Here is a 10797-nt window from a genome sequence, read left to right as displayed (position 1 = left end):
CCGAGGCAAGAGGATTGCCTGAGCCCACAGGTTCAAGACCAGCATGGGCAACTTGGTGAGACCTCATCTCTACAATAAATCAAAAAATTAGCCAGGCATGGTGTTGCATGCCTGTGGTCCCAGCTACTTGGAAAGCTGAGACAGAAGGTTAGCCTGAGCCCAGCAGGTCGAGGCTGCGATGGCCATGAGCATGCCACTGCACTCCAGCCTGGTCGACAGAGTGAGGCTCTGATTTAAAAAAAAAAAAAAACAAAGAAAGTTCTTCTTATTTCTTAAGTTTAACTTCAGGAAAGTGCTTAGAGCTCAGAATATTGTTTATGTTTGCTTAAAGCTATTTAAGTGACCTCTTAGCCAAATTAAACTATTTGGTGCAAATACAAATATCAACATCCTCATAGCCGTCTAAATGGCAATACATACCCTATAGCCAACTTGATGCTAAGTAGATTTTCCCTCATTGCTTACATCTTATTTCTGATATGATCCACATGAACATGCTGTAAACCACGCTTCTGTGTGAATAATGCTGCGCATATAACCCTCTGATTTGGTTCAGACAGGAAACATTTAAGATGCTGATTAGCACCTCTTCTTCCTCTTTTTGACATGACTGTAAATAATTTGTCCAATAAAAAAGAAAAGCTTTTCTCAGTGAGTCCAAGTCTACTGAATTTCTTGTTAGCTCTATCTCATGACATCATTGGAATGTCAAAAAGTCTAGATGTGACTAGAAGTTACTGGTCTATTGCTGATATTGCTGACAGGATTAGTACCTACCAGCTGAACAATACATAATGTTGTGAGGGCATTACACTTAAGGTTATATTCTTTTTATTTTGAATTGTCTTCCTCAGAGGTATTTAATGCCTAGGATACTGAGATCAAGTTGGGCTCTTATGTCAGCTGCATAACTTTGACTATGGTTTTGACAGTTTATCATGTTTGTTATGTTTCTGCAAATTCAAACTATTTCCTATGGTTAGCAGCCATCTGGGTCAAAAGTAAAAGTAAGAAATAACTGTATTATACAAATATTGCTTAATAATAATTTTCACATTGGCCTAAAGACTTTTGCAAATGACCTGTAATCCAAAAAATCAGTAGGTGGGTCTTTAAACAAACCTATTTTATGTTGAAGAAACACATCTACTGACATAGTCACCATGTAAAGGTGTTGTTAGAAAACGTTCACCAGGTGTAGATGGTGTTGTGTTGTCCAGTTGTCCAAAGGAAGCCTGTCTTTAGGATAGAGGGCCATAAACTTCCTGTTGGACTTTTGCATCTTAGGATGAATGGTTCTGGAGAACCCTGGTGGTTTCTTTCAGGACTTGAACACTATGTGTAGATCAAGGATAAGAGAGAGTTGAAAAAGTTATTCTATGCATAATTTTTCTATTACTCATCTTTCTGTAAGTATTAATGACATCAGCAGAGAAAATAGTATGGAAAAAAGTATGGATAAGCTAATGGAAGTAGTGATTTATTCATACTGTTTGCTAATTACTTCACTTTTATTTTTTCTAATTTCCATAGATCACCTTTTTTTTTTTTTTGAGTTGGAGTCGCATTCTGTTGCTCAGGCTGGAGTGCAGTGACTCGCTCACAGTCACTATAGCCTCCACCTGCTGGGCTCAGGTGATCCTTCTGCCTCATCCTTCCAAATAGATGGAGCCACAGGCGTGTACCACCATGTCTGGCTAATTTAATTATTAATTATTATTTATTAAGACGAGTTCTTGCCAGGTTGCCCAGTTTCAAACTCCTGGACTCAGGCAATCCTCTCTCACCTCTGCCTCCCAAAGTGCTGGGATTACAGGCGTGAGCCTCCGTGCCTGGCTACTTTTTTTTTTTTTTTTTTCTTTTTCCCTAAGCACTTTCTTACTCCCTTTTTTCTCATAGTGGAAAGATGAAATGAAGAAGTATTTTTTTCAAGAGATGATTTTGTGTGTTTTCCTTTGTTTTTAAGTTAGGACATGATCTGTAGCTAAGCCAGAGGAGAATTTCATTTTTCTTTATTTTAGTTTAATCTCTAAAGGTAAATCTAGATTTTCTTTAAAGGGAAAACTTTCCATATCAAATCTCTTACAGGCTGGGGAGGTTACTAGTGTTCTTATTTTGTCATGTTGGCTTTTGTTTTTAATGTTGAGACTTTTGTCTGACTGTGTACAGAGGAGCTGAGTTGTGTGGCATTACCCAGGACGTTTCTTACGTTTGAGACCTTTTGGTGGATCATCCTGATGACTGAAGTAAGCACCTCAGAAAGGAATATGTTTCTATGAGGAGCATTAGAAAAAGAAGGATTTAGGTAGAGAAAACTTATTTTGTCTTCTTTATCCACTATTATTCATCTATTCTTTCCTGTCTTTTTGTGGCCTTGTCTTTGATACTTTAACATACTCCCTTGAAACTCTATTTTGCTCATTAGGTCTCAGCAAAACATGACACTTAGTTGCATTTTCTTTCTCCTCTTTGCTTTTATAAGTGAAACAGGTCCAATGATTTGTGATTACATGTTCAACAGAACCCTTCACTTTAATAGAAGCTTCTATTTTTCTCCCTCGGATGACTGCATTCTCTGGTTTAAATGGGTAAAAACAATACTTGTACTTCCTTAACTGTAAATCCCATCCTGTGTTTTATGACTCTGTACAGTTGGAGCAGACCTCTGGTTGGTGGATTGCGGAACCAGAATTTCATTTTCTGAATCACTTTCTTAAAAAAAAAAAGTTTAAGGCGGGGCTCGGTGGCTCAACCTGTAATCCCACGCTTTGGGAGGCCAAGGTGAGTGAATTGCCTGAGCCCGCGGGTTTGAGACCCGCCGGGGCAACTTGGCAAGACCTCATCTTTACAATAAATCAAAAAGTTAGCTGGGCGTGGTAGCGCGCGCCTATAGTTCCGGCTACTCGGAAGGCTGAGGCAGAAGGATCGCCGGAGCCCAGCAGGTCGAGGCTGCAGTGGCTGGGAGCGGTCACTGCACTCCAGCCTGGGTGACAGAGTGAGACTCCAACTCAAAAAAAAAAAAAAAAATTTAAGAACCCGTCTTCCCAGCATAATAATGTTGAGTATACCAAAAGCATTTACTATGTGAGCTGGAAGGTAGTAGGAGTTTTGGAAAAGGTTTTTAGGAAATGCATGTCTTCCTCAAAGGCCACAAACCCATGCTTTTATTAGTACTATGGTGATAAAGGGCTATAAAGAATATTCCTGGCCAGGTTTGGTTGCTCACATCTGTAATGCCAGTGCTTTGGGGAGGTCCAGGTGGGAAGATTACTTGAGCCCAGGAATTCGAGACCAGTCTCAGCAATATAGTGAGTCCTTGATTCCTTGTCGCTACAAAAAATAAATAAAAAATTACCTGGGTGTGGTGACATTCACCTGTATTCCTAGCTACTTGGGATGCTGAGGTGCGAGGATCACTTGAGCCCAGGAGTTCAAGGCTTTGGTGAACTGTGATCGTGATACTGCACTCCGGTCTGGGTGACAGAGTGAGACCCCAACCCAGAAAAAAAAGAGTATCTCTGAGATGGAGAAGGTTATGTATGAAATATAGAGATTGTTTCAGGAAAGGACTGTTAATTAAGGTAGAGAGAAGCTTAAAAAAACAGCAACAGGCAGGCCCCTTGGGATCTTTCCATGTCTCATTGGTAGTAGGGGGAGAATAAAGATTTTATTAATAACTGCTACTACTAATACTCTATATAATTCAAATAAGACAAGACATTTATAAAAACTGCATTTGTAGTGTTATCAGCTTAGATGGAAATTGCATGGAGAATGAATGAATTTGGGGAATTAACTGATACTCCACTGGACTCCAGTAGAGCTATTTCTCTCAGAGTATTATAGGGATCTTTTTTTTTTCCTTTTTGTCAGTGTCTCACTGTCATCCAGGCTGGAGTGCAGTGGCATGTTCATGACTACCGCAGTGTTGATCTGCTAAGCTCAGGCAATCCTTCTGCCTCAGTCTTCCAACTGGAACTACAGTCATGTGCCATCATGCCCAGCTAATTTCTTTGTTTATTGTGGAGAGGAGGTCTTGCCTAGATGCCCAGGCTGGTCTTGACCCCCTGGACTCAGGCAGTCTCTTGCCTCTGCCTCCCAAAGTGCTGGGATTACAGGTGTGAGCCACCACTCCTCACAGGGATCTTTTTCTTAACAGTTTTTAATCTTTAGAGGCGGAAGAACCCAATACCTACTAACCATGGATTCTATAGTAGGAGCTCGTTTCTTTCCCTCTAAGTCAGCTAACAATTCACCATGTTTAAATGTCATGAAATGAATATTGGTACAGGAAGAGGATAGATGATTTGGGGTACAGAATTGCCAGATTATGAGATGATGTTTTTAGTTAGTGTATGTTTATAGATGAATAAAATTTCATTCTTGCCTTTCTGTGTTGTGTCCTCCTGGGATGTGGACCATTTGGTTCATGGAATGAAAACCACCAGGGTGGTCCCTTTTGCTTCCAAAAGTGCTAGGAAGAGGGAACAGGAAGGCTTTGGTCACTATGTTATTTAAATCCTCTTAAAACTTTGAGACATCATCTATTATTTCATATTCAGAATCCCCTTGACCCATTTTAGTGGTTTCTGATGATTTAGCCTGCATGTTAAAAGTATAGTGTTGATTTATAAAGAAATACATTAGGAATTTTAAAGCTGAATGATTGAGGGATTTGGATTGCTTCTCTTTCACAGATCTTCCTGTGGGACCTTTGTTTAGGGTAAAAATAACAGGAAGTTTGCATGTATTTACTTTGTTTTCATTCCCTTCCTCCATTTCAAAATCCTATCTACCTGTCCTTAATGTGGTTATGCATGTCATTTTTACATTAACAATTAGGATCAGTTGTGTGGCCGGGACCCTACTCTGACTGATGAGCTGCTGAATATTCTCACAGAGCTAACTCAACTCAGCAAGACCACCAATGCTAAAGTGGCACTGCGAGCACGCCAGGTAAGGACGTTTGTTGGTTATCTTGATGGTATTCATGGAGGGATGGTTTTTATTGATTGGACAGTCCTAGACACAATGAAATGTATGTGATCACCTTAGAAAGATCATACAATTTGCTGTGTATGTCACAGTTCCTTCAGAACAAATGTTTTCATGTGGTGTATGATTTTTTTTTTTTGAGTTGGAGTCTCACTCTGTCGCCCAGACTGGAGTGCAGTGACCGCTCCTGGCCACCGCAGCCTCGACCTGCTGGGCTCTGGCGATCCTTCCGCCTCAGCCTTCCGAGTAGCCGGAATTACAGGCATGCGCTACCATGCCCGGCTGATTTCTTGATTTATTGTAGAGATGAGGTCTCGCTGCCCAGGTGGGTCTCGAACCCGTGAACTCAGGCAATCCACTCACCTCAGCCTCCCAAAGGCGTGGTATTACAGGCTGAACCACTGAGCCCAGCTGATTTTAAACAAAAAAGAATACATTAATGCTGAGTCTTTTTAAAATAGGAGCCCTTTCTGCATTAAAAGTCCTGGTAGCAGTCCCTATCCTCCCTAGCAACCTGGGGTAGTAAGCCAGGGTCAGGTGGAGTAAAGGACACTGAGGGAAGGAAATAGACTCAATATTTCTTGCTTCTCAAAGGGAACTCAGGAGCAGATGAAAACTTTTAAGTGTACAGGAAATAATCAAGTGTGGAAAGCAGAAAGATAATGAAATGAATCTTAGGCACAAGCAATCAGAACAACCCCAGAGAAGTCCAGTTAGTTTCACCCTGCAGTCTTCATTTCCATTCCAAAAGGTTTCAGCAGGGAAGCCATGAGAGTCAGTGCTCTCTTTGTGTTTCAGTCCATGGTCATTGACAGGGAAGCAGCATTTGAAGCTGTTCAGTGACCTTCTGCTTTCTGTACAATTGTATCCATATCACTGAACTACTCAAAGTTATTGAACCTCTCAGTGACCTGCTGAGGGTATTCAGATCCTACAGTGTCCCTGTTTGTTTATGACACTGCTTTCACTCTCTCTGCCCCTCACATGCATTGGTGTTACTTCCTAATGCCTTCTCCTTGGTGCTGAGTACCTGGGACTGTCAAAGCACCTTTTCCCAGTGTTTCTTTCTATTTCATAGTTGCAAAAGGCTAGCTATGCTGCATCCTCCTTTCCCACAGCTGCTCCCTGCCAGACCTGATTCCCAATTAACAGCTAGTCATGCAGTCCCCAGGACTAGCAGCTTTGCGATGGTAAATCACATGCACTGATGGAACTTGATTGAAGCTGTTTTCTCTCCCTTCCCCCTGTCCCCATGGGAAATTGCCAACAACGCAAATCATGGTGAGAGTCAACTGAGATTCAGTATTTGGTGGCATTGGCTTTATGTTACAGGACCTAGAAGTTGTTTTACTCATTCTCTGTTTTATCTTAGATGCCTTACAGACTTATATTTATTGCTTTTGTATCAGAGCTGCCTAATAGGAGCCTAGAATAATCACTCCAGGAACTTATGCTCTTATTTTGATCTCTCTCTAGGTTCTTATTGCCTCCCATTTGCCATCATATGAGCTTCGTCATAACCAAGTAGAGTCTATCTTCTTGTCGGCTATTGACATGTATGGACATCAGTTTTGCATTGAGAACCTGCAGGTACACACAAACACACACACACACACACACATCTTTCCTACCACTCCACCCTATTGTCCCCTTTATTCACAAGCATAGTTTAATTATTAATGTTGATTTTCTGTGTAATAGAAGTTTTATACCTTGACTTTCTAAACGGCATTATACTTGTGAATATTTTTTTTTCTTCATTAAAATGCTGTTAGAATTGTAGTTTAGCTTAAAAATCAAATAGGCCTCCCTTGATAGAAGTGTTCTGTTGAGGTCTTTACCTCTTGTGATTTTACTTAGAAAGTATTCTAGGGCAGAATTAAGTGTCAACATCGGTTGATTTCTGATACATATATCATATATATATATATCTCCCTACTAAGTTTTCTCGGATGATTTCTGATATTTGAATTAGATGTATACACAGATAGTTGTTATTCTTCTGGAGACAAAGCTATTTAAGTATCTTTTAATTTTATTTTAGTGCTTACTGTTAAGCTTTATAAGGAGCCAATTTCGTGAGAGATTCTTGGCTAATTTTACTACTAATTGGAGGACCTTGACTATTACTATATTTTTAAACAACATCATTTTCTTAGGGTGACTTTATATTTTTCTACCTGGTAACAAGGATATTATTGTTACATCTGCCCAAGGGGAAACTCAGATATCCTGTAAGATTTTCTCCTGGGAAACCTAGAGAAAAAAGAAGGATGTGATTTCTTATATGATTCATAGTTGAAATCTAGAGTTTCAACTGGGGTTCAAATCTAGGTTTTACCACAGTGGAGTACTGAGACAATATTTAGGAAGTAGAATATAGATATATGTCAGACAGGATAATAGCACTTATTAGCATATAATTGCTGAGTTCTCAATGCATTATTCTAAGAATTTTACATGTATTAATTCATATAATGCATCAGCCTTATGAAGTTAGATATTAGTATTTTTTCCATTGTGTAGATAAGGATGATGAAACACAGCGAGGTTAAGTTCCTATTTGGCATGCATAGACAGAATTCTTAGGCTTCACTAAATGCCAAATAGTGTCCACTGAAATTGTTCTCTTTTGGATATAATGGGTTAAGCCTGTCTTTGTACCTTCCAGAAACTCATCTTATCTGAAACATCTATTTTTGATGTTCTACCAAACTTCTTCTATCATAGCAACCAGGTGGTGAGGATGGCAGCTCTGGAGGTAAGTTTTCATGGTAATATGAGATGACCTTTCCATTGTCTCCAGCTGATTTCTTCTGTCTGTTTGGCTATCACGTCAGTTATTTTCTTTGGCCTTAAGGCTGGTTCTAAGGTAATCTTGGTTTCCTCTGAAACAGTAAGTGTTCACTCAGGTACTTTACTCAAGTGATTCATCTGAACTAATCACCAGCTTCTGGTTTCCAATCACAGGAATAATAGCTGCCAGCATTTTTCAGTAGTTTCTATTTTCCAGATATTTGATTTCTCCCATTTCATAATGAGTTAGGATTACCTGCAATACAATAAGTGAAAATATATGACTGATCAAAACATATGTAACCTTACCATTTTGAAATTTGGGCCAAATTAAAATGAATTTTAGTTATATCTTGAATTGTCTTATGAAATATTTCATCATAGGAAAGAAAGTCATAACATTTAATGAACTGTGTTTTAGGTACATTATTTTTCTCATTTAACCCTACAGTTACTTTATGAAGTAAGAAGAAAGTGAGACTCTGAGAGGTTAAGTGACTTGCTCAAAACCACGTAGATAGTAAGTGGAGGAGTTTGCATTTGAACTCAGGTTAATCTGACTTCAAAGATTTTTGTTTTCACTATAGCACACTACCTCATTAAGCACAAAAGTTACAGGCCCTGAATACTGCTATAAAGTTGCCAAGTAGATGTTTTTTGTAGATGGAGAAAAGTGTTTTAGATGATTTTATGTAATATTACCACAGTCTGTTGGCAGCTCCTTAGTGTTACTTTTTATTTGTATTCTGTGGGTAGAGTATAAAGTATCCTACTAGTAAATATCAAAGTTTTTAAATATCTAAGTGTTTTAGAGTGCTTTCATGTCATTTAATGAGAAACCTGCTTATATGCCTTACATGCCATAGAATCCCAGGTAGCATTTTATGTGCATGGCAAATTGGCTATGCAGTGCATGAGGTTAGACTGATCATTTTTACAGAGATGCATCCTATTGCTGTTTCTTTAACTCTTGAGTCAAGATGATATATTCGAGATATCGTATGTCAAATTATACCTTCCTGCTTTTGCCCAGAGTTTGGGAATCTAAATAATCCAAAACTGATTTTGAGTGGGGAGGGGGAGAAACACAAAACAAAGATACAAAATAGTAAAAGAAAGATAGAAAAAGAGTTGAACTATACTGCGATTGTTTTTGTCTTCTGTCTTTACTCCTTAAGCGACCCAGAATCAGTACCTCCAGTTTTTTGTCACTGCTTGCTTTTATCTTCTGTTAAAATTATCGTGTTTAATGAGTTAATAGTTGTGGTTCTATATGCTCTCTTTTGCTAAAGAGTCAGCCTTTTCCAGGGTTTAGATTATATGAAAAAAGGTTTACAATGTTCATAGATATCCAGCAGAGGCACCCTAGTTGTGTTTTCATTTATAGTCATGAGTATAGTATTAAGACTCAAGCTTTAAAATTCAAGTAAGGTATGTGTATGCATAGGACCTTGGGACTTATCTCACCACAATTCACCTTCTGCGTCAGATACTTCATTTCAAAACTATCTTTTTTCTGGGCTATTCTCTTAATTTCTGATTTTGAAGTTTATTTACTGAGGGTTACTTTTGAACCAGGTATATGTTCGAAGGGCTTATATTGCCTATGAACTTAACAGTGTACAACACCGCCAGCTTAAGGACAACACCTGCGTGGTAGAATTCCAGTTCATGCTGCCCACATCTCATCCAAACAGGTGAGTTTGAGATGGTATGTGCCTATGAGCCAGAGGTATACCATGAGAGTCAAGGGGAGTAATGTATATAGCAATTCCATGTTTTTTAGCTAGCAATGTAGGGCAAAAAATGAACAAATATGAACCACAAAAGAAGAGCTTCTTGGTGCCCACTTATTTGATCTGGAGAAATAAAGTATGGTCTCATTATGATAAAAATTTAGGATTACTTCATTTATTCTTGTTTGCATTATATCACTGAGGAAACAGTTTTTTTATTTATTCCCTCTTTTTTCTTTCTTTATTTAAAGTTAGAATTTAACAACAATTTACTTGCTAAAACTCTACCAGAAAATCACTCTTTTAACAATGTAAGTCAGCAGTTGGAACAAAAGGATATCTTAGGTAGAATGCTTTGCTTTTCTATATGTTTGCTATGGGTTGAGGTTATACTTGAGCCAGTTTCATTATCTCTCTAAAAACACCTGAATCTGGCAGTTGAGATTCAATCAGTTTTAAAAAATCATATTTCAGAACCAAACTTCTTGAATTCAAGTAAATTACTTAAACCATGATAATTTCATTATCCTTCTTCCTTTCCTAAGTCCTTTAAAAAGTAAAATGTGCACATGAAAAATTGTTTCAGTATTGCTTTTGTTTTAAAATGAAAATATTTTAAATATTCATTTAAAAAAAATATTTTAAGGCAATGAAAATCTAGGAATTCCAGCCACACATTTGTTCAACCCCTCCTGTATTTTCATTTGTTTTAGTAATACTGTAGGAAATATAAATACCACAGCCAATCTTAATCTGCCCCTCTCCCTTTCTTCTCTATGGCCTTTGGTTCTTCACTTGGTATTACAAAGTACTATGTCTTTGGGGGGATCTTAGTTACAGACACCAGAAATGGTTTTGTTCTAAATTGCTACTTCGCCCAAAGCAATAGAAACCTTTTCCATAGACAAAGAAGTCTGTGCTGAGACTTTTGGCCACTGGATGCCACTGTTGATCCAGCAGAGAGCGGAAGATGAGCAGAGGCTTCTTCAGAAAAAGTACCTCTCTTCTTTGTCTCAGAAGATCCTTTCACTTCTCTACCTCAAAGATACCTTATGGCTGGCAGAGAAAAGCATATATCCTTGATTTAGCAAGCATCTCTCAGTACATTTTTGCCTCCATGGATTTCAGAATCTCATTTTCTAGAAACAAATGGTTGTCCTTCAGCGAGCAGCAAAGTACTCATGACACACATGGGCACAGCACTCAGTCTTCTTTCTTTTCCTGCATTCCTTGAATAATTGTAGAGAACCACACACTATACTTAATGCTC

At 38.5% G+C, this 10797-nt stretch overlaps 1 protein-coding gene across 1 annotated transcript in view; it reads left to right on the top strand.

Annotated features, from left to right (window-relative positions):
* ACACA (acetyl-CoA carboxylase alpha) overlaps window positions 1–10797 on the top strand; it is a 266326-nt gene that overhangs the window by 124173 nt on the left and 131356 nt on the right. The window contains exons 26-29 of the mRNA XM_021717048.1: window positions 4843–4956; window positions 6472–6585; window positions 7667–7756; window positions 9370–9488. Coding sequence (XP_021572723.1) covers window positions 4843–4956; window positions 6472–6585; window positions 7667–7756; window positions 9370–9488 — 437 coding nt within the window. The remainder of the gene's footprint in view (window positions 1–4842; window positions 4957–6471; window positions 6586–7666; window positions 7757–9369; window positions 9489–10797) is intronic.

The sequence above is a fragment of the Carlito syrichta genome, unplaced genomic scaffold, assembly GCF_000164805.1.
Source record: "Carlito syrichta isolate Samal-C Ts95f unplaced genomic scaffold, Tarsius_syrichta-2.0.1 Scaffold309200, whole genome shotgun sequence".
Lineage (NCBI taxonomy): Eukaryota > Metazoa > Chordata > Mammalia > Primates > Tarsiidae > Carlito > Carlito syrichta.
Note: the sequence above shows the minus strand (reverse complement) of the source record. Positions and strands in the feature narration are given on the sequence as shown.